Below are 23,784 nucleotides of genomic sequence, written 5' to 3' on the forward strand. Positions count from 1 at the left end.
GGTAAATCCTGGTTGAACTAGCAGCTCTGAAATTGAAATAACATGATTGAAGATACAAGGAATTTCCCTTTTGAGAGGGATTGCACTGCTCAAACAAAAGATACCTTCAGTTGAGCAGCCTGAGTAGTTCTTGTAGAATTTTTGCTTTGATTCCTGATTGCCTGTGTAAGTTGACCAAGATTTCTCTGAGACTTGGCCAGACAATGTCTGGACTTGAGTGTTACTTAAGAAACCTCCCTTATTCTCACCAGATGTGTCTGGAGATTCTTGTATCCCTTTAGATAGCCTAAACATTTTCCAATGCCAATAGGATTCTCTGCTCATAGTGATACTAAAAAGTCACTTACCAAATCCTGCTCGCTTTCCTTCAACTTCACCTTCTTCAATAGAATTCACCTTGTGGTTAGCTGGAATCTTATAATTCCAGGACTGCATGTATGTAGTATATTCTTAGTAAATTGTAAAGCGTTTTGGATACTGTTAGATGAAAATGTTTATGGAAGACAGGCTTCATTTTTTAAAATGTTTTGATTCCAAACAGCTTTTAAGCTGCTTTCTTTTTCAATGTTTTTATAACATTCGGTGTTACAAATGAGAAGGAATTAGCTGTAGGATTTTCAACAATTTGGTCTGTTAGCCATGATACTGGCAATTGTTTTACAGTGAAAAATCACTGGCTTCTGTTATCCTCTTCCCACACGTTCTCCATGGAAACAAACACCTTTCGTGATCCAGAAAAGGCCACATCACTTTGTATACAACACAAACTAATACGCTTGTGATTTTCACTATAGCCTTATTAAAAAGGAGACTTCTATTCAGAATGGTTCTTGTGAGGAGGCTCCTGGAAGCAAATGATCTGTGAATGGGAGAATTTGAGTTTGGGGGTTTATTCCAATCTGTTTAAAAAAAAAAATATATATATATATATATATATATATATATATATATAAAATTTGACTTTTCAGTCCATAATTAAAGAATATTCTGACATCTAGTTATGTAAACACTTGAACTCTTGATGAAGACCATTTGGTTACTTGTAACCTTATATACAGGCAGCACTTAAAATCTCAATCTCTCACCCTGCAGTAGGGGAATATTATGTTACTTCTTTCTGGTACAGGCCAGTGCTCTATTGTTTTTCTTGTAACTGAAGTTTGATACCATACATTTTACTTCCACTAGGGCAGTTTATCGCTTCTCACAACTTAAGGTGGGCGTTTTCTGGTTCACGTATTCACAAAAATAGTCTTTCTACCGTTTATGTACCTCTACAACTGGGCAGATTAGGATAGAAAAATCTTTGTAGAAATGGTGACTAGAGTAGCTGCAGTAATGTATTGAAGGCAATTTCAGGTTTTTCTGTCAATATATAAAAATGTGACAAAAGTAAGTTTTAATATATCCTTATAATAATAAGTTTTATGAAGGTTTGAATTGGATCCTATAATCCAAAAAGATCAGGAAAAAAAAATCTTCAAAATGTAAGGGTTTATTTTAACATCTGTGAACCTTTTTACTGAAGAATACACTGAGTAGAATTAATGAGGTTCATTGTAAGTTCCTGAATATTTCAGGGGAATTATGAATGTGTTCCTTCTCTAGTATTGTACAGGAAGCTATGCTTTCACTGAATAAAGTGCTTGCTTTTGACAATCTGAGAGTAATAAGTTTCAAAAAGTACTTCAAAATCAGTAAATTAATGTTATCCCTGAGGATATTTGCCCAAGACCCCATAAGAAGTTAGAAGATTTCTTGTCTCCTAGTAAGATATAACTTTTTATTTCCCTAGACCTCTACTTTAATCATTACATCCTGTTCCTGTTAGGTTTTCCTACATGTTTGGAACAGCAGTCTCTAAAATGCGTTTTAAATGTCTTTATTAGGTGATCAAAAACAGCAAAACAAATGTGCCTGAACTAGAGTTATTTCCTCGCTATCTGCTCTTTCTGAGACAGCAGCCTGCCACTCGAACACAGCAGTCAAACATCTGGGTGAATATGGGTATGATGAGCCTGAGAATGTTTCCTCAACATTTACCTAGAGGTAACTTAAGAATGCAGCAAGAATACAAAGTGCGCAGTTTCTAAGAAAGCGAGATCCACAACTGTAGAAGCTTGCTGCCACTGTGCTTATACACCAGCTAATCACCTGTAAGGCACAATCAGCATTTTGTAAAAATTTAAAGGCTTTCTTCCTGTCTCCTTTTGGAAGGAGGAGGTATGAGGGACCATTATCAGTGAAGTCAGTTAAGTTGCATGGTTTACTGCAAATAGAGTGGTTAATTGAAAGTGAGAAGTGTGCACGCATAAAAGAATCGGCTACAAAGGGCCAATCTTACCATTCCTGTTGGTAGTTAATTATGTAGCCATGGAATACATGCATCTGTATACTGGTGTGTGTGTACACACATATATATATATATTCTTATATGCATATCTATATATCTTTCTCTGATAACATAGTGCTATAATAAATTAAACTGTTGTTTAGCCCTCACCTGGTTCTGAATTACTTGGGCGGCTAGACTTTTGATGCCTGAAGTTATTTAATGCTCTTTAGAAAGAGATTAAATTAATGGATATGAAGTCTCCTTGATGCAGTTTGCAAAGTTAAACACAGAGTGAGGAAAAACAGGTGGAGGGAATTTGATGCAAATTATAGACTTCCAACTAAAACATGTATGCCATCATTGTAGTGTTTGTACTCACTAAAAAATTGTACAAGTCATAGGTTATAGAATAATCTTTAATTTGTAGCTTTTTAAACTTTCAACTGGAAAAGTGTTGCAGGGACTTGTTTTTGCTTATCAGTTTGAATGCACAATTGCATAATTGGCTTGTACAACGGGTCTAAGGAAATACCCGATTTTCAAATGCATGTGTATTTGCATACACGCAGATTAGACAACCATAGTAGCCTATGTCCAGAAATAGGCTCACCTGCCTACTGCAAATTAAATTCTAGAGACTTATTAGTGTTAGTGTGTGTTTAAAATCTCATGCAGATGCTTGTTTTTTCACTGCTTTGATAGAATCTCATATTTACTGTGCAGATAGTGGCTGCCTGCTTGATCAAGTTCCGCTACAGAAACTGCCTGCTACCCAAATTCATTTTTCCTACTTCGCCAAATACAATGGAAACTGCTTTGTTTGGAAATCCTAAAATGCCCAAATTCAGATAAAGAGGATCTTCTGACATGCCAGATTTGATCTTGATTTGGAATTATTTTGCTCTGCACTAATTCATTTGTCCAATCAATTATTAATCTTTTTGAAGTTTTTCAAATATGCTTTCTTGCTGTAATCTTACAACTAATCCTCTGATCCTTAATCTTAGAAAAAGCTTTTTGTTGTTCTTTAAAAAATTAGTCCTTTGCCTGGTATCCTGAAGCAAAACTGATGCTTTACTGACTTCTAAGATGATTACAGTAAAGTTTTACTCTCCTGTCAGATCGCATGTAATATTGTATCCTTTCATATGATACTGCTTAATTTATTTTAAACTTTTGATGACGAAACTAGAACAATGCCGCTTCTGTGGTTACTTAAAGTAATGCAATTGACAAATCAAACTTCTCTGTGTAACAGAAGCTTTTCAATAAACATATTACAGACTTGTCTGTGGCAGGTAGGAACTTCCTAAGTTTAGACGGAAGAAGCGCGAACAAGTAAAATATGTAAAGTTGATCTCATCTGTTTCAACATGAGCATTTGCAAATTTTTTGTATAAAGCTGAGCTAACATTATAGAAAAAGCAACGATCTTGATCAGTTGAATTACTTTGAATTGCAAACATAAGATTGTTGTGAAATTCTGGTCAAAATCCTAGGCATCTTCACAGAATATGTTTGCAGAACATGAGTTTTGAAGAATATTTTTATTGTGAAATGGGAAATCGCATTGAAAACTGATTATGTGAAATTATATTGAAAGTGATGATTGTCTCTGCTCTATCTTTAAGAGAAAAAAATAAATTTTGTTAAACAAACCAGTCTGTTAAAATATCCTGTAAACTACTTACTTCCCATGATAATCCTGTTAGATCAATTTTCTATTACTTCTGATTAGAAGGGAAATAAATTTATCTTCTTTGTGATGATTTTGGATAGGAGATAGCAAGTTTGCTTTGTGCTGATGTGAGACACCCCAAAGGGTTCGTAACAGCTAGGTTTTGATCTAACCCATTATTTTATCTGTAAATAAAAGGAGTAGAACTTTATAGTTCATTTTTTGCAAAAAGTACTTAGCACAGTAGGCGTAGTAAGTTATTGGTGATCATTTTTTTTACTTCACCTTGCATATGGGTATGCACATCATGAACATCTTTTGCTTTTTTTCTCATGGTTGTGAATCCAGGAAATGTACCTTCACCTAATGCTCCTTTAAAAAGAGTGTTGGCTTACAGTGGCTGCTTTAGTCGAATGCAAACTATTAAAGAGATACATGAATATCTCTCTCAGAGGCTACGTATAAAAGAAGAGGATATGCGCCTCTGGTTATACAACAGTGAGGTAATGTCAATATGTCTTTTTTATGGCTTTTGTATATTGTAAATCTGTATTCTTTTCCATAAACTATTGAACATATTTGCACAGAAAAAAATAATGAAACATGATTTTCCTATGCAATTTAGCCACCCAGGTTGAAAAATTTGGGCCAAAATGTGTAAATAAAGATTTCAGTCTGGTCACTTGTGTTTTGGAGTTTGCTGTGCATTCTGAGCAACGAAATTTAGTTCTTAGTTACAGAAAAAAATTTTTTTTTTCTTGACATCCTGCCTCATACATACGAATTTATCCTGTGCTTCGTTTAAAAATTGGCAATTAGTCACCTTACTCAGAGGATTTGAAAGTAGTGGTTTTTTTGTTTTTTTTTGTTTTTTTTATTGATGCACATAATGTTGTAGGCTTCTGTTGACACACAAGCCAGCAGCTATCCAGGATCGTTTTCAAATGTGTATGTGCGTTTATTGGTGCTCTTTTACACATAATGTAAAAAGATATATGCAACAAACTGAAAAAAGAATGGTATGAAATGTCACTGACTTAAAACTGCCATTAAATCAAATTAATTGGTGTGATACAGAGTGCAGTTTACATTGAGCTAACTATAGTGATTGCAAAGTTGTGATCAGTATTGTCGGTTTACTGAGCTCTTCAGCTCTATGTAAGTATGTTGAAATAGTCATACAGAAAAGTCCATAGTCATTTGCATAATAAAATTAGACTTCCCTTACAGTTGCACAGTATCTGAACAAATATGTTAAATATGGATATCCACTCTAACATGATGAATAAAAGAAGCACAACAGTCACAGTAAACAGTTATCCCAAAAGATGAAAAAGTTGTTTGAGGTTTCAGCTCACATGTACCAGAGTCACATAGTGTTTTTCATTAGACTTATATTTGATATTTGCCCATTGATTAAAAACCTTAAGATTTCTAAATGATTTAATGATTTTAATGAAACTATAGAAATCCAATGAAATTGTTCCAGTGTGGTTACTTAAGCCATAAAGAAGCTGTCTTGAGGTAGACTTTCTGGGAATACAGTCTGGCATTCAAAAAGAGAAGCTTTCTTAAAGCACAGTAGCATTTCTGTATCACTAAGTGAAAGAGATTTAAACTGAGAAACCTTGTTAGCCCATCTCTTCCTAGAAGAAAGGAAGAGATTTCCTGTGTCTGTCTTCAGTTAGTTTGATAAACAACTGAAGCTGTTAAGGATGTGAAATCCTCCAGTATAATAAGTGGGAAAGCAAATGTCAGGAAATTCAGTAAAGATGAAAGTTAGTAATTTTGTCTTCGGTCCTTGACAGTGTAATTTGAGACTTTAATACTAGTGGATCTGAGTATGCAATAGTGTGCAAGCATTCTAAGGGTTTTTCTGCTTTGATGTGTTTTTTTTTTTTTACCTGTACCTCTGGGACCAGCAGGCTAACCCTAAACTGCCTAGCAAATGCAGTAAATTTTAAATGTTAGGGAGGCACTTGAATAGCTCTAGGATGACTCAGGAGAACAAATCACAATAAAAAAAGCAGAACGTGTTCCTTCGGATCATGAAGTGCTCTGAAGAACACCCTTTGATTACAACTGTGAACATGCCAGTCTTATAGTTTCAAAGAGAATGTTTTCTGCTTGTTTTGTCTCAAAATTTCCTGGTTCATCTAGTATACAGTTTTTCTCATTCTAAAGAAATATCATATAAAATGTAGGAATTGACATACATGCTTCTGGAGAATAGTGAACTACTATATTTAACTAATGTAAGTAGGAAACAGATACTCTTACTCATGTGAAAAATTTATTAATGCTATTTTAATTTTGTTGCTTTGAGATTAAATTATCCTCAGAGAATTTTAAATCTAGAAGTAATATTTATATGAATTATCTTTTATCCTGCAGAACTATCTTACTTTGTTGGACGATGAAGATCACAGATTGGAGTATCTTAAAATCCAGGATGAGCAGCATTTAGTAATAGAAGGTATGAAAGAGGCCTATAGGGTAGTCTATGCAATAATGGCAAATACAGTTTTGTATTGAGTATGTATGTGCTTAACTACAAACACTTTTTGCCTGATTATTAAATCTTTGGAAATGTTTTGGGAAGGAAGAGTGTGTAAATATACATCTGTCTGTCTGTATATATTGAAAGCAATTCAGAAGAAAATTCCAAAACTTCAAATAATCCACTGCTGCTACAATAGTAACTAAAACACCAGAGAAAGAACAAAAGCTCTGTGAAGCATTTGAGACTTTTTGGTTATTTGATTTTTTTTTTTTTCCCCGCTAGTCTTACAAGAATATGGGGTATCATATTTGCAGGAACATGTTGTTAAATACAAAGCAAAAGGTGAAGAAAACTGCTTATTTCAGTCCAACCAGGTTCATTTTTAAAATTTTCATTGCAAACTGTTTTTTTTTTTTTCCTAACACGTTTGAACTTGACTGACTGTCCTCATGGTGAAAAAGTTTTTCCTTGTATCCAGGCCTTATCTTTCTCCTTTCAACCTATGTCCATTGTCGCTCATCCTCCCACCATGCACTCTTATGCTCGGCAGCGCTATTAGTCGCTCATGAAATAGGCCTGTGTCAAAGGTAGAAGGGTGCACAGACCAGCTGACTTTTCAGCTAGTTTGACCTGACTTTTTGTCTAATGTCTTAAATTTGGAAGCACAGCTGTACATACTTAATCCATTCTGCTATTGCCCTTATACTGCAGAGGCTATCCTCATTTTTAAAATGGGAGAAATAGATATTTAGAGGAAATATGCAACAGTGGTTGTTGCGTTGCTTTCTGTACAAGCCTCACTTGGTTTGCTTTTATGTTATACCTCAGGCTGGTGTGCTGAATGGCGTAGTGCTTTTTGCCACTTGGCTCAGTTCATATTTAATCAATTTAAAATTGGCTCAGTGGCTAATCCAACTTACTGTTTACCTGCATTAATCACTAGAGTAGATGGAAGGGAAGAAATGGGAACTGATGAGTGGAGAGAGGGACTGCACCTTTCAGTGCAGTCTTTGGTGAACAAACTGCCTTATGTCAACGCTGCCACCGAAAGAAGCAGTCTGCCCTCCCTGTGTTATGCCACTTTCCTTACCTGTGGACAACTACTTGACACCTGTTTGATGAACTGACTCTGAGAGCTGATCCAGTGAGAAATAACTCCCTCTTTTCTGCTAGATCGGTTCCCTAAGCCAGTGTACTGCATGGCCATACAAGTGCTTTGTGTCAATGCAAGGGAGAGGTTTACAGAGGGAAAGGAATCCATGACTGGGAGGTGATGGTGAGGCCAGTTTAGGAAAGCTTGAATTTTTTCCCCAGCTTTATCATGTGTGAATATGGGAAAAAAAATCCTTATAACCCTTATACCATATCTCTTTCTAGTTCGAAACAAAGACATGAGCTGGCCAGAGGAGATGTCTTTCATAGCAAACAGCAGTAAGATAGACAGACATAAAGGTAAGCGTTTCAGCACAATAGTTGAACTGTGATGAGAAAAAAATTCAAGAGGGTATATTATGTTGAAATAATTATTTTTAATGTAAGTACTCTTAACATTGAATGAGATCTTTTATGCCTTTGCTACTTTGCTTTTTCCTTCTGTGTTATTAACTTAGATGCTGGAAATGTGTGAGGGTTGCATAGGTGCAGCAGTAGCAAATGGAACTTAACAAATTCTAGATTTTGTGTTTATTATTTTGTGTTTTTTTTCAGGTGAGGAATAGTTAAGATTTTAGCAAATGAAGCCAGAACTTGCAATACCATAATTGTTTACCAGAAAATAGTTCATATGGACTGTACAGATGGCCATGTTAGATCAGACCCAACGAAATGTGGCTGACCTCAGTTTTTGTTCACTTAAGTAAAATTGAGAGAGTGGCTATTTTGAACAGACCTGTCCTCTGTTGCCTCTGTGCTAACTGTAGTCTTGTAACTGGGAGCAGATTAAATTGAATAAGTTGCAATTAAAAGGTCACAAACTTAACTTTATTAATATAGCATTATGGATTAATTTTTCACATCCACACAGTTGACATAATTATATTTTCTTTCTCTCAGTTCCTACTGAAAAGGGTGCTACTGGATTAAGCAATCTGGGTAACACATGTTTCATGAACTCTAGTATCCAGTGTGTCAGTAACACGCAACCTCTAACACGATATTTCATCTCTGGAAGACATCTTTATGAACTTAACAGGTAATCTTCTATTTGAGCCCACTAGCATTTTAGTTGTGTTAACTTTTTTTTTCAATTAGTTTCAGCCTGCAAAAGTAGAAGCATGAATAAATCCTTTTAAGTTTAGTGTTACCAACCATCAGCTATGCAACTGATACCAGATTAGGTATTACCGAAATATAGTTTATTTTGTTTCTGGGAGAGTTAGAACAGTTCAGCAAGAAGCCTTTGGGCTTCCTCATTTATTCCCATGCTTGAACTTTGTTTAAGTTTTAGTATGACATTAATGACCTCATGAATCCTAGGACAAATCCAATAGGAATGAAAGGACACATGGCTAAGTGCTACGGGGATTTGGTTCAGGAATTGTGGAGTGGAACTCAGAAGAATGTAGCACCATTAAAGCTGCGAGTAAGTCTGTAGTTTGTTTGTTTATTTTTTGAATAGCAAAAATTTGTAAAAGCACTCTTCTGTTTTCTGGTGTTATTTGTATTGTAATAATTCTGGGAAAACCTCCTCAATGCTACTAAATTATCATATTTGCTTTGATCATGTGTATAAAAGTTAAATTTTTCTTTAAATTTTTTTTTGGATAGCTAAAAAAAATTGGAAATACTAACAAAAATGTTCTTGCTGTTCTTATTGTAATAAGTGTTCTTATTTTAAGAGTTTGATAATTAAAAAAACCTACATATATTTTGAACTACACAATCTATTAGTTGAACTACACAACCTATTAGATATGCTGGGGGCCACCATATCACTGATACTACTTAATTACTTAACATTATAGTGCTGCTAGTACAGTTAGGCTACATATTCAGGTTGTCAGTTGTCGTTCATGGTGGTGGTTGTTCATGATTATCATTCAGCTTATTTAAGTATGGAAATCTGTGCTATGTAAGGAAGAAAAACACAAGTCGATGTCATTAGTTTTATGCATGATTAATCCTGTAGTATTCTTTTTCAGTCTTAATGCAATTAGTCTTTGTAAATTTTCTCTCAGTTCTCCTACCTTCTGCTCACAATAACATTGAACTCTGTGGCCATTTTCAGCCATATTTTAAAGAAGTAATTACATCCCTACAGTTTTGTTAGTGTGTAGATACTGGGCAGAAACTCAAACACCTCCACTAGAGAAAGGGAGGGGAACTTGGGCATACGTTCCGTGTATTAGAATTCGGCTGTGATATCAACGAGCGTGTCCTGGGCAATATGTCATCGTGTACGTTACTCCAAACTGGTCACAGAATTTGCCATTCCTTGTCTGTAAGGAATGTAGCGGAGGTGTTCAGCAAAGGGCTGTGGGGGAAGAAGATGCATATCTGTAGGTTACCAGGATGCATTAGTCCTAGCCTTCATGGAGCAGCTGTCTGCAGAATATAATCATGGTTCAGTGTTGAGGTTGTAAGTTCAGTGGAATTACCTCAAATGAATTGGAAATTGTGGTTTAATGTGTGGATTTTTGTAGCCCTTGTTAGGGACAGAAGATCGTGCATAGCCTGTAAACGGCCTTTTGTTGTGAAAGCATAGGGAGATACTTTAACACTGGCAATTGCATTTATCGTGCTGGTTGACAGCATGCGTTTTTTCTGCAATATTTTGATTTATTGTTGCAACTTTTGTCCCATAATATTAAATAACTTTTTGGATTTTTTTGTAGTGGACAATAGCAAAATATGCTCCACGATTTAATGGTTTTCAGCAACAAGACTCACAGGAGCTCCTGGCTTTTCTTTTGGATGGCCTTCATGAGGATTTGAACAGAGTTCATGATAAGCCTTATGTTGAACTGAAAGATAGTGATGGTCGACCAGACTGGGAAGTAGCAGCAGAGGTATGGGTTAAGGTGTTTTCTCTTAGCGCTAAGCTACTAGAAACTACTTTATTTCTTAGCAAAGCTAAAGGCTGGTAATTACTGTTACTATACTGTCTTTTGAAACTTATTAGATCTGTAATTTAAATAATCAGTTTCACCTTTGAACTGAAAAGGAGTTTGATTTAAATATTATAACATAAAGGTATAAAGATGGTACTTCACAGTCATTTTGGATGGCTCTTCAGAATGTGGAATACCACAACTTTGCAGAATACCTGATGGTCCTCTCAGAAGCTTATTATCTTAATTGAAAGAACTTTTCTTTACTGAATGTTACTTATTTGTTTTAAATTGATAAACAACTTCTGCAGGACCATATTCCATAGGCTGTTGAAGCTTTGGAGATATTCCAGTGCATTCCTCTTCTGCAGTTCTAGCACATAGTCTTCAGTTTCTAACTTTATTTTATTTTTCTGCGTTTTGTCTTAGGCCTGGGAAAACCATCTGAGAAGAAACAGATCCATTGTCGTAGATTTATTTCATGGGCAGCTTAAGTCGCAAGTAAAATGTAAAACTTGTGGACATATAAGTGTTAGATTTGACCCTTTTAATTTTTTATCCTTGCCTTTACCAATGGATAGCTACATGCACCTAGAAATTACAGGTGGGTAGTGTTTTAACTCACTATAAATTTTCTTGAAACAAAAATTATAAATACAAAACAGATTTTCAAGGAACAGTCACAACAAATTTTGTGTGTGTTAGCACTTACTAGCAATGCAGCTAAATTTTTAAAAATAGTATAACCAGTTAGTATAGTAGACTAGATTATAAGAATTTTCATTGGAATATAGTTAAAGTAAAATCTTCTAAAACAGCCTAAATGGTCCGTTTTCAGTCTTGGCTAAAGTATTTAATACATAAGATCTCAAAATCTCAATATTGCACATTTTTTCTTCTGGGCACTGAAAATTTATATTGTGTAGGTTATCTTAAAGGGCAAAAATGGCAGGAGGGAGAATTGGCAAACAAGAATTACTCTGTGGGTCATGAACTATACTGTGAAGAGCCAATAGATTGTGGGAGAAGAGAGAAAAGGAATGACAATGAAAGAAGAAAATTTGGAACCATTTTCTATGGCCTAGGCGGTTAGGGGTTTCTGGCCTTTGTCTTTGCAGACCTTGAAAATTGTCTGATAATGAAAACATAATCAGATCTTAAAATGGAAGAAAAGTACTTTCTAATAAATAAGTAGATGCAATGTATTCATCTATTAAATCTTTCCTGATTTGCTGACCAAGATGTTTCTTTTCCCTTTTAAAGTAATTAAATTAGATGGTACTACTCCTGTCCGATATGGCCTGAGATTGAACATGGATGAAAAGTATACAGGTTTGAAAAAACAGTTAAGTGAACTCTGTGGGCTAAAACCAGAACAGATTCTACTTGCAGAAGTGCATAGCTCCAATATAAAGGTAAAAATAAAAAATAATTGCTGCAACATAATTTTAGTATTTCTCATTATTTCTGTACATCAGCATACTATGTCTTTCTTTTTAATACTAAGCTTTGCCTACAGGAGCCCTGAAACCACTTAACTAAAAGTGTGATAGATTCAGCTTAGTTAAGTGTGAGCTTCTATATCATTTTAAAACCTTAATTTGTATTACTTTAAACAGATTTAAAATTGAAGGCAACCAAACCATAATAAACCACTTGTAACCAAAAGGAAGCTTGCAAAACTTTAATTGAATTGATTACTAATGATATGTTTAGGAAAAAAAAAAAGATAAATCTTCTTGACATAGTAAGTCTGAAGTTAGAGTGCTGTGATGAATTTAAACACTATCAAAAGGCTGGAAGCATAGGAAATGACTGACTTAGATTTTACATTGTGTATGTGTGTGTATATATATACGTTTTTTTGCTGTCACTGAGCAGAATTAAAACTACTTTCAGTGAGTAGAAATTGGGTGCTTTTAGTCTCTTCAGAGAACCAATAATAGTGCTCTCAGGTCTTGCTGTAGAGATCTGCAAAGTCATGTGGTTTTTGGCTCTCCTTTTTCCGTGTAGGCATAAGAAAGAAGATGGGAGGGGAGACATGAGCTGGTAGTTGTACTGTTTTCAAAAGAATGAAACATGTTCTGTGTCTCAGATAAAAGTACATGCATGTCTCATTACCTTTCCCTTTTTTACTGAAGAATTTTCCTCAAGACAACCAGAAAGTCCGGTTATCAGTGAGTGGGTTTTTGTGTGCATTTGAAGTACCAGTTCCAGGATCCCCTACATCAGCATCAAGTCCTTTGCAGACAGGTAAAATAAAACATACTTATTTTCCTGCTCATTTAAAATGCACGGAGCTTAGATACTGGAGAAATTCGGGAGAAAAATCTTTACTAACTAATCTGGGAACACTGAGAATTAAAGAGACAGATAAGTCACAGCTCTGATCCAGAGAGAAACTAAGCCATCTCAATATCCACTGATAGTCTGTGATCCTTTTGAGGATCATGCCCAGGATAGGAGTCTGAAGATCACTATCTGCTTATTTTAATAAAAATATTTTGCATGTTTCCTTATTCCTTGCGGATTGGCTATAAGGCAGGACACATTTAAAAAAACGTAAGCACAGTATTCAGCTTTGGTTTCTTTTTCATTGTTTGTGGTTTCATATATGGATTGTAAACAACTCTATTATTTCTTGTTACTGCATGCAACTACTACTACTACTACTACTACTACTACTGCAAGTTGTAGACAAAAGATTAAGTATTGGTCTGAAGGAGGGTGGAAGGTATTTCATGAAGTGCATTGGGCAGAATGGAAGGCAGAAAAATCTTGTTTGTTACCAGTTCTGGTTGCTGTGGATTATTGAGAGTAATTGTCCATCTACAGATCTTTCAACTGGGTCATCAGCTAATGGAGTGCTTAACATAATGATGAATGGGGACCTTCCCAAACCAATCCTAATTCCAAATGGAATGCCAAATACTGTAGTGCCATGTGGAACAGAACGTAATAACGTTGCCAACTGGGCTCTCAATGGTCACGTGCCCTTGCTTTCTGATAGTCCGTGTACAGGCTATATAATTGCAGTCCACAGAAAAATGGTGAGTAGATTTTGTGTTTGTTACAAATTGTGTGTGTAACATACTTTCTCAAAGTCAATGTGATTTTCTTTTGAAGTCCATGTGATTAATTGATCCGTATCCCTAAAAAGAGGGAACATGAATACACATTTCCCTGCTATACATGCACGCAGTTCTCCTTCACAGATTTAATTTGCAGTGTCTAAAGTTGGTGTATTTGTCTTTCCTCAGTGTTGGCAGGCTTCCCAGTTCTTTAATGCTGAGATGCATAGTTGGGTGTTCACTGACTCCCTGATAAAATGTTCCAAGAGTCTCTGAGCAGAAAAAAACAATTAGAGAAACAACGTGAAATTTCTTTCCCATTATGTGGAACAGCCTTATTTCTTATACAGAAATAGAGTGAAGCTATATAGTGCCTTCATGGGTCAGTCTGTTAGCATGAACTACTCTTTGTAAAAGCATTTGTAGCCAAGTTGAGCTCTAAATGTGAAAGCTGAATGACCGAACATCTCAAATAACCTTGCTTTCTGTGTGTGTTCTGTCTCCAGGCTTTAAAACCTATTGACGTTTAGAGTCTAGTGGTTGTGGGCTGGGAGGCCATTGAACTCCCTTCTTTACAATAGGTTTGTGTGGGGCTTTTTTTGCTGTAGTTTCTCAAATGGCGGCCAATATCCACTGTTATCACTACGATCTTGAGTCAAGATTTGGCAGAATCTCTTAGGGGAATTGGTATAATGCTTTTGAGTTGTTGCAGGCGGCCAGTTTTACAGCTTACAAAGCATTAAAGTTGCTTCTGGAAGCCTTTCCAGGAATCCGTGCTTGTCATTGATAAAAATGTTATCAATAGGTTTGTCAGTTGCATAAAACTTGTGCAAGGCTCAGTAGCAGCTTACTGTACTTCAGTATCATTAAGTCAGTGTGTTAAATCTTTCTTAGAGATGAAAAGAGTACAGCACATAGGTTAGTTGATCTGCCTGGAATGAGTTGTATATGAGTCTGTAGTGCCCAAATTAGCTTCCAGTTACATTCTTTAGAAATAAGTTTCCTTTCTCTAGAGGACATAAACTTGCCTAGTGTAGAAGTCCTTTTGGAAAAGATATTAGCATATGTCTGCATTATAAAGTTACCATGTCATGGGCAAAGTAAGAAAATACGCATCACGTGAAATTTAAAAAAAATTGTACATGGCTGAAACACAGGTTTATGCTAAGTGTTGACATGGTCTAACACCACAATATCATAAAATGCACTTAAATTTTCAGGCAGTTTGAAGTCAGTGATCAAAATTAAGTTTTTTAATATTGAAAGAATTACTGAAATTGAGTACTTTTAATTGAATAAGTTGTTTGTTTAAATTACCAAAAACTAAAACGAGTAACAAGGTCAGCATTGTAATAATCATGGTAATGTGAGTTAATGCATACTTATGTGTGAGTCATTCTTTTTATTTCACGTATGCAGATGCGGACAGAATTATATTTTCTTTCATCTCAGAAGAACCGTCCTAGCCTCTTTGGAATGCCCCTAATTGTTCCTTGTACTGTTCATACACGGAAAAAAGACCTGTATGATGCAGTGTGGATTCAGGTTTCCAGGCTTGCTAGCCCTCTCCCTCCTCAGGAAGCTAGTAATCATGCACAAGACTGGTGAGTATGGCATGCCAACCTTTGACTTGAATTACCCAATCCAGTAGTTTAGGTTCCTTTAGAAGATTTAAAAAAATACTCTTTCTTCATCTTTATCCATTTTAAGTGCAGAAAATACCTCAGTGGAATGAATGTATGATTTTTAATGTGTAATTAAGATTTAAATGTCAACAATTTTGGAGACAGTTGTGTGTGCTTTTACCTCAGATGTTTTCTGCTTGCAGATTCCATCTTGCAGGTTATTTTTGTAGGAAGTCATTTAAAAGTCCTTTGGTTTAGTAATGACAATGAAAGGCAGTAGAGTAGCTTCGTGAAAATATGAGACTGTCTTTAATAAAGTGTCTTCCGTGTATTTAATTCTCTTGTAAAACTCTTTAAACTGTTTGGGCTTTTGGGGAGAGAGCTTTCTGTTGTTTGAATTCTGCTTTGCGGCTGATGATTTTGATGCTAAATCTGATTCTCTTTATGAGAGTTGGTTTCCCCCCCGTCACCCTCCCCCCAAAAAGCACAATATCTGGAATATGTAGGCTAATTGTTGAGGCAGAATGTGTGGAGGACCAAGTCTTTTAAATTGTGGTGTCTGCCTCCATCTGCACACCTGCTCACTGTTGTATTCACTAAGGCTTAGTACTGAACAATGTGTAAATCCTCTGTGGAAACACTTCAGATATTCTTGCTCAGTTACATTTCTGTCACTGTCAGACCCAATCCAAGTTAATGCAATATGAGCTTAAATTATAGATTCTTAATGATTTAATTAGACTGAAAATTTCACCTTTATTTGAGGGTGTGTCAATTTGTATGCATGAGACCTACCCTCTTAACAGATTTTTCTCTTTGTGCTCCTTAGGAGTTCTATCACAAGCTCTTTTCTATTTTCTTGCTGTGTTACCTCTACTAAACAACTCTCTCATATCTTTAGTATATAGTGATTTAGTGCCTAAATTTCTTTCAGTATATAAAGCAATTTATAAGATGAGTGACGATTTTCTAGTTGGACATACCGCTGTGAAACTGTGATAGTCTTGGCTATTGCTTAACTGATTTGTGCATCCACCAGCGAGTGTCAAGAAAATGTTGCTACCATTGATGCCTATGTGAGATCTTGTTACCTCCACAAGGCCTTTAACAATATTCTTGAATTTTCCTTTCTCTCTAGTGGTATTACTGTATTTATAAATAGTGAAGAATTATTGATAGTAGTTTGAATGTGTGATTGATTTATATTTTAATTGTGCCTGCTACAGCTTGGAATCTCTTTTAATAATTGCTGTTTAATGATTATCCTGCTGAGCAAACTTAAAACTGATGCTATGATGTGCATATTCAGAATTTAGACAACATAAAGGCCGATCTTGTTTTATTATCTTATGTTTAATATTTCTAACCATTTGGATTTTTTATTTTTGTGGGTTTTTTGTTTTGTTTTTTAAGTAAACAGCAAGGGTAATAAAGTAAGGTCAAAAGTAATTGGCCGTCTGAATCAGTGCTCATGTTTCGTGTTGCATTCTCTTCTGTTTCAGTGATGATAGCATGGGATATCAGTATCCATTCACCCTGAGGGTAGTTCAGAAGGATGGAAATTCCTGCGCTTGGTGTCCATGGTACAGGTAAATTGCCCTTTTTAAGTATGGGAGACACTTCAGCAGAAATGTAATTTACGATAACGGGTTTTTGATACATTTCAGACTTGAGGGGTAATATCAAACAATGAGAGTCTAGAATCTAATTTAACCAGAAACCCCGCATGGCAGACTTTCACTGCAGAATTGCTGTTATGACTTGAAGAGCTGAAAACTCTGCTGACACAGAAACTTTAAATTAGGAGATAGACATCAGATTATCAAAAACTTCTTAACCCCTTAGAGTCTTCCCTGTTCATGTGCGTATATATGCAGGTGTGTGTTTGTACGTATTTGGATGATTTATGGTGGTTTCATATGGCAGCAGAGTGCTCTGCATATAAATCATTTACTGTTAGCAGTTTCTGTGCCATTTGAAAAGTAAGAACTAAAATGGACACTAGGTATTCACCCTGGGAACACTCTTGGACTTCTTCCTAAAAAAAAAAAAAAAAAAAAGAAAAAAAAGAAAAAAAAAAAGGGACATGCTAATGAAAATCCCAGACTTTTGCTGGAAGGTATTCAGACCACATGCTCATTCCAAAAAGGTGTCTTCTACAGCTAGATAAATAATGTATATTAGCTATCATACTGTAGAATACCTGTGAAGACAAAGAACTGTAGTAGTTTTGGTGTGGTAATTAGGTTTGCTCAGCACTCTCTGCACATAGATGATTGAGCTCACCCAAATGCTTCAGTGTTTCATCACATTAGAGTTTTGTAACAAAATAGCAAAACTGGCATTGGTTATCTTTTTTACAAAATTTGTCTCTCACGCTGAAGACAAAGCCTGTAACTGTGGGGATGTGTTTAATACAAAATAAGGAGTAGAATTGGAGCGTGAATTAATGTAGATCTGAGTGATTGCAATTTGTTTATCATATCTAACTTTTCGTTTTAGATTTTGTCGTGGCTGTAAAATTGAGTGCACAGAAGATAGTGCTTGTGTTGGGAATGCTTACATTGCTGTAGACTGGGATCCAACAGCACTCCACCTACGCTACCAGACATCACAGGAGCGGGTAAAATTACAACATAAAGCTTGCTGTGTTTGTTTGAATGTTAATAGCTCTGAAACGCATCCCGTTTTACAAAGACTGAGTTTGGAAGATATTCTCTTTTCTTTTAACGGTGCTTGTTTTTTCCCTTTACTATTAAACTAAAGGCAGTAGTCACTGAAGAGTATATTCTGGATAAATTTATGTCTTAATTTTAGACCTCCCACATGTCCATAACATGAAAGCGAATATTTTAAGAAATGACAGAAGTGTATTCTCTGGCTGTTCTGAATTGCTTTTAGTCTACTTTCCACAGTATAGTACAGAGTATGTTAATTTGGTACGCTCTCTAAGGACACCAATGCTACAAATAGTTGTGTGTGAGTAAACATAGTTGCTTCACTGAGTCTACAAAACAGGAAAAAGGTAAGCAGACAACTGAATTAATCTAGAAGAGCTATTCCAATTTGTAAGTAGAATCTATAAACTAGTGCCTTGTGGATAAGCAAAATCCAAGAATAAAGACAGCACCTTATCTATATATCTGTCTCTTCATAGTTGAAATAAAATAACTATTCAAATTAGTGCAGCTATTTTTGGATCTTTAATCCTAAATAACTATGTGAATCTTATCCTTTTATTGTACTTTAACTACAGCCTGCCTCTGAGTAGTTTGTATGTGTTTCCAAGTCAGATTCAGTTTAATCTTGCCTCTTTAGATAGTAGAAGAACACGAAAGTGTTGAACAAAGCCGACGAGCTCAAGCAGAGCCCATCAATCTAGACAGCTGTCTTAGAGCCTTCACCAGTGAGGAGGAGTTGGGAGAGGATGAGATGTACTACTGTTCCAAATGCAAGACCCATTGTTTGGCCACCAAAAAACTGGATCTTTGGAGGCTCCCCCCTATTTTGGTATGATCTTGTATAATTTTCCTCTACAACAACAGAAACAAAGTACATTCCTCAAAAATTTTGAATTGCTAGGTATGTCTCCTTTTTCTTACTAAATAAGAAGATTTAGATTTACTTCTGTTCACTGTCTCAGCAGGTTGCTAACTTTATTTGCATCACGCGTTTCCATAACGCAGGCAGATAACTCAAAACAAACCTCAAATCATTGTGCATCTTTTTAGCTGATATTTTGCAGCAAGTAGTTGTATTTTACATTCAGTTTGATCAGCTCTGATGTAGAATTCACACTTAGGCAGTCTTTCTCGGTGACACAGTCTTGGTCTTTGGTCTAGTTATATAATAACACCTGTGTTTACATTTCAAATTTGGTAGGTTCTACACAGCATTGTTGGCTGAAATGAAGCAACCTTTTCCTGAAAATATTAGTTCCATGTTTTATCAGCTTGTACCCAAAAATGCAAATGCTCAGATACAGTATTGTTATTGCTTTTTATTAGTATATGATAAAATGTATAAGTTTCAGGAACAAAAATATCTTTTAACAGTAAAATTAGGTCATTTTTGGTGTAACTGTCTTCCATTGACTTTCTCTAACACATTTCTCCTTAGATCATTCACCTGAAAAGATTTCAGTTTGTAAATGGCCGCTGGATAAAGTCTCAGAAAATTGTTAAATTTCCCCGAGAAAATTTTGACCCAAGTGCCTTTTTGGTACAAAGGGATCCAAGTCATTTTCAAAGAAAACAGCTTACTCCCCATGTTGATGACCTTCCTGATGCACGGACTCTCCAAGGGGAGTCTAGAAAAATAGATCTGCAAATCACTTACACAGCAGGCGAAGGGGATGTACTGAACAGAAGTCCATCTTCCCTTAACACTTCTAATGTCTTGAATAATATCAAAGGTAGGTAATAATTAGGGAAAATTGCACATTCCAGTAAATGCTGATATTTTGGGAAAAAATATATTCTTAACAAAGTGTTAGCATTTTATTGGCCAAAGCATTAAATTTATTCTAAAACACTCATTGCTGCTGCTGTTTTCTGTGGGAAGTTTAATGAAGCTTTACCATGAAGAAATGAAGTTACTTGGTGACAGTATTGGTACTGGCATTGTCTGTTCATGTAAATGGGCCGGATTAAGAATGAGGAATGTGCTCCTGCTTAAAAGTTAAATTTCAGTTTAGAAACGTGCATGTGTGTGTGCACAGACGGTCCTATTTGTATATACTACTTGTAAGTTGCAATGGAAAAGTGGATTTTTAATGTTTGGTTATTGAAAGAAATCTTTTATTAAAAAATCTAGACTATGTGTTAACTTATCTTTCAAGTTTGTATTTGTTTTCTGTTCTAGCGTCTCCATCTTTGGGAAGGAAAAGTGGAACCAGCTGTCCTTCAAGTAAAAACAGTAGCCCAAATAGTAGCCCAAGGACTTTAGGAAGAGGTAAAGGGCGCCTGCGGCTACCACAGCTAGGTAAAAACAAACTGTCAAATAGCAAAGAAAATTTGGATGCAAGTAAAGAGAATGGTACTGACCAGGAACAGAAATATACTTCTGATCAAGGTGATGTTCTTGCTAGAGGGCAGATTTTGGGTGGTAGCCAGAGTGAACTATACACTGCTCAGGATGCTGAGATGACTTTAGCCAACGGATACATTTGTGAGCAGAATGCATGTAGTAATGGAAGTATCAATGGTCAAATTGACAACCACAGCGAGGAGGATATTACAGATGACCAAAGAGAAGAAGTTTGTGTTAACCCTATTTACAATCTATATGCAATTTCGGTAAGTTGACATTTTATAATAAGTAAACTACCTTACATGGCATTGTTTTGACTAAATGTGTGTACTCTGTTGTTTTCATTGCAAAAAGTAGAGATCTCTTCTTGAGGAGAGCAAAGCAGAATCATTGTGAGCAAAATAAAATTGCCATAAAACTGAACGTAACTGAAAAATATATCTTTGCATAATATTTTTTTTCTACTTGAATGTATAAACTTAGTCAGTTACAGACGCTTTTAAAAAAACAAGTTGTAAAGCACAGCACAGTGGATCAGAATTAGAATATACTTTTCAGGTTGTCTGTCTCTGCTGCTTTTATCAAGCAAGACCTTTCTGTTCTCCAGCAGTTGGATCATTTTTAGGTTTTTTTGAGGTGGGTTGAAAAGGAAACAAAATTTGGTAGTATAGGAAAATGATGAAGGCAGAAAGAGGTGTGAGAGGGGCATTGGTCTTGGGTTGGCCATGTTGAACTGCTGGGTCCAGCATGCATAAAATATTTCTGTCATATATGGTATACTGCACTACTGCTTCAGAGGGAAGATGTTTGTTTTAAGAGAGCCTGTAACATTTAGGCACCTTTGGCAAGTATAGATTGTCATAAACCATTGTCACTCATGGAAAGATCATGGATTTGTTACATTTCTTTGTGACAGTTTCTGTGTTTTGATGTTTGATCCAAATTTTTCTTCTTTTTCATTTTCTTCAGTGCCATTCAGGAATTATGGGAGGGGGTCATTATGTTACTTATGCCAAAAACCCAAACAACAAGTGGTACTGCTACAATGACAGTAGCTGTAAGGTAAATGTTTTATTTTTGTACGAAATATTTTTTTTCTTGAGTACCTAGCATCAAAGAAATATATGTTTTTTGAGAGCTGTTCTTTGAAACCATGAGTATCTCAAAGTTTGCATCAGATGACTATTAAAATTGTAAACTGAAAAGGTACATGACATTTTTTCATGTTAGTGTATGTTCATCAGCTGCCAACATGGGTAAGGAAAGATGCTTATTTTGTACAAAGGTGGAAAAGTTACTAAAAATGAAAGTCTTAAGAATATTTTTTCATTATGCTAGCTGTTTTGTATTCAATTAGTGAATAATTAAGTTTTAATATTTCTAACTATTTGCATTTGTCACTAAAAATTTGTTATGCTTTTCAAGTAAATAATAGAGCCTGATAGCTATAATAAGGGAGACTGAGAAAATGTGATTCTTCTTGCTGTAAACAGCCATTTCGAAAAGACTGTTTCTAGGGCCATGCATGTGTTGAAGTTTGGTGACAGTAACACAATTGTACCATTGCATATTTCAGAAAATGTTTTTGTTTCGCAGGAATTGCATCCTGATGAAATCGACACCGACTCTGCCTACATTCTTTTCTACGAGCAGCAGGGGGTAGACTATGCACAATTTCTGCCAAAGATAGATGGCAAAAAGATGGCAGATACAAGCAGCATGGATGAAGATTTTGAGTCAGATTATAAGAAGTACTGTGTTTTACAGTAAGCAGATGATCTTCCATGGACTGTTTTGAGAGTATAAGGGTAACATGCTGAAACTTGCATTTGGCGAAAATGTTATTGAAACAGATAAGCTAAGTGTAGTAATTGTACCTGTGATATGAAAGCACAAAAAGAAAACCCTAATTAAATAGCAGTTAATATAAAGATAGTATTGTTTTGTTCTCTTATCTCACTACATGCTCTAAACATTTCTGATGTTAGACATCAGGCTGAAACTGCCATTGGCCTTTAAACAAAATGGTTTGAGAAAAGCCAACTAGGACCAAATAAGAGCTAAATTAAATAGTCCAAATAAGAGCTAAACAGAGTAGTGCAGAGTTTACCAATTATTCTAACAAAATCCTAAGGCTATCCTTAGATTTAAGATAATGGAGAAAAAAATTGTAGTGTTGTCTTTGGACAACATGATATTGCTACCTCCTTTTCCCTGCAGTTTTATTGCATTTTATTGGCAAAACAGGGAAAGCAAGAGAATGAAAAGTGTGTGAATTTAAAGACTGAACATCGAGAGTTGGAAATGTTTCCAGTTTTGCCATCACTAACGTGTGTCAATTACTTTCTGTATGTTGGGAGCACAACCAAATCATAATTTGAGAAGAGATTAATTTCTACACTTGAATGGTTTTATTATAATTGTATTTTCTCCGCGTGGTGGCTGTGCAAGTCAACATACTTCAGGAATGGCTTTTCGGCCTGAAGAGTGCTATCTTAGACTTCTGAGATGCCTCAGAAAAGAAACTTCAGGTTGAAGAGAGTAGTTGTGGTTATACGCATGGTGTCTTAAAATGTGCACATTGCACAAAGTGTTCCCAGCTTTTGGAAGGAAAGATGCTTGAGCTTCTATTTCATGACTGGTGTTGCTTTTAAATTTGCACTTTTAAAATTTTGTATAATTAAATTCAAAAACATAGGGTTTTTTTGTTGTTGTTGTAAGGGCTCTGGAGTGAATGGCCGTGAATTATCCACTGTGTATTTCAAACAGATAAGAAGCTGTGGCTGTCAGGTAGCTATCGTAGCATTCATGTATTTTTTTTTAATTGATTTCATAATTTAATAGGGCTTTTTTCTTCAAAATTGGGTTTGCCTTTTTCAAAGTCTGTTTCTTGCAACAGGTTATGCCTATACTTGCAATTAAAACATAATTGCTATCCATGTCTTCGTAAGATGCCCTTTAAATCAGCAGGTTTATTGTATGAAGGAAAGCATGACTGAATCTTAGCAGAGACTGAGAAGAAAAGATTTTTTTTGAGTAGGCGTTTCTTTAAACATTTTCAGTGTTAAATTTTTTGCACATCTGAATCAAGATAAACGATTTGCTCTTTCAGCCTTTTGTTCTTCAGCTGAGTCTTAGAAGCTTACTAATTCTATCAACACATCTTCCAAATTCTTTAAATTTTGTATCTTCACTAACAAAATTTGTAACTTACCCTATTGATCTCTGAAGTTAATGTTTGGCTTCCTTTTAATGTGCTTTACAACAATGCCAAGCCTACCGGTAAGTGTATAGTTTCCAGAACGATCTGGGTTTTATCCATGTATCCAAATTGCGTCAGCTATTCTTGCTGCCTTTACTCAGGCAAAAACCTCGTTGTCTTAATTGGAGATTGTGCCTCAGTAAGGACAGCAGATCAGTTCCAAAATAAGTATTGTCTTATTTGTAAAGTGTTGCTCCCTATCCTGTATGTTCTTTTATCTTTCAAGTGGT

General features: G+C 35.5%; 1 protein-coding gene across 6 annotated transcripts in view; it reads left to right on the forward strand.

Moving 5' to 3' along the window:
* Window positions 1-22,225, forward strand: part of USP32 (ubiquitin specific peptidase 32) — a 101,026-nt gene extending 78,801 nt beyond the window's left edge. For 4 of the 6 annotated variants that reach the window (XM_068909801.1, XM_068909798.1, XM_068909802.1 and 1 more), the window contains exons 16-34: window positions 1,890-2,049; window positions 4,362-4,516; window positions 6,408-6,489; window positions 7,894-7,968; window positions 8,569-8,707; window positions 8,992-9,097; window positions 10,350-10,523; window positions 10,995-11,169; window positions 11,829-11,980; window positions 12,707-12,818; window positions 13,401-13,615; window positions 15,056-15,240; window positions 16,764-16,850; window positions 17,764-17,884; window positions 18,580-18,771; window positions 19,381-19,675; window positions 20,125-20,558; window positions 21,262-21,354; window positions 21,889-22,225. In XM_068909801.1, the coding sequence (XP_068765902.1) occupies window positions 1,890-2,049; window positions 4,362-4,516; window positions 6,408-6,489; window positions 7,894-7,968; window positions 8,569-8,707; window positions 8,992-9,097; window positions 10,350-10,523; window positions 10,995-11,169; window positions 11,829-11,980; window positions 12,707-12,818; window positions 13,401-13,615; window positions 15,056-15,240; window positions 16,764-16,850; window positions 17,764-17,884; window positions 18,580-18,771; window positions 19,381-19,675; window positions 20,125-20,558; window positions 21,262-21,354; window positions 21,889-22,062 (3,126 nt within the window). In that variant the 3' untranslated portion in view covers window positions 22,063-22,225. The remainder of the gene's footprint in view (window positions 1-1,889; window positions 2,050-4,361; window positions 4,517-6,407; window positions 6,490-7,893; window positions 7,969-8,568; window positions 8,708-8,991; window positions 9,098-10,349; window positions 10,524-10,994; window positions 11,170-11,828; window positions 11,981-12,706; window positions 12,819-13,400; window positions 13,616-15,055; window positions 15,241-16,763; window positions 16,851-17,763; window positions 17,885-18,579; window positions 18,772-19,380; window positions 19,676-20,124; window positions 20,559-21,261; window positions 21,355-21,888) is intronic. The other 2 variants (XM_068909799.1, XM_068909803.1) reach the window with 1 other exon arrangement.
* The last annotated feature ends 1,559 nt before the right edge of the window (window positions 22,226-23,784 follow it).

The sequence above is a fragment of the Struthio camelus genome, chromosome 16 (assembly GCF_040807025.1).
Source record: "Struthio camelus isolate bStrCam1 chromosome 16, bStrCam1.hap1, whole genome shotgun sequence".
In the NCBI taxonomy this organism is placed as follows: domain Eukaryota; kingdom Metazoa; phylum Chordata; class Aves; order Struthioniformes; family Struthionidae; genus Struthio; species Struthio camelus.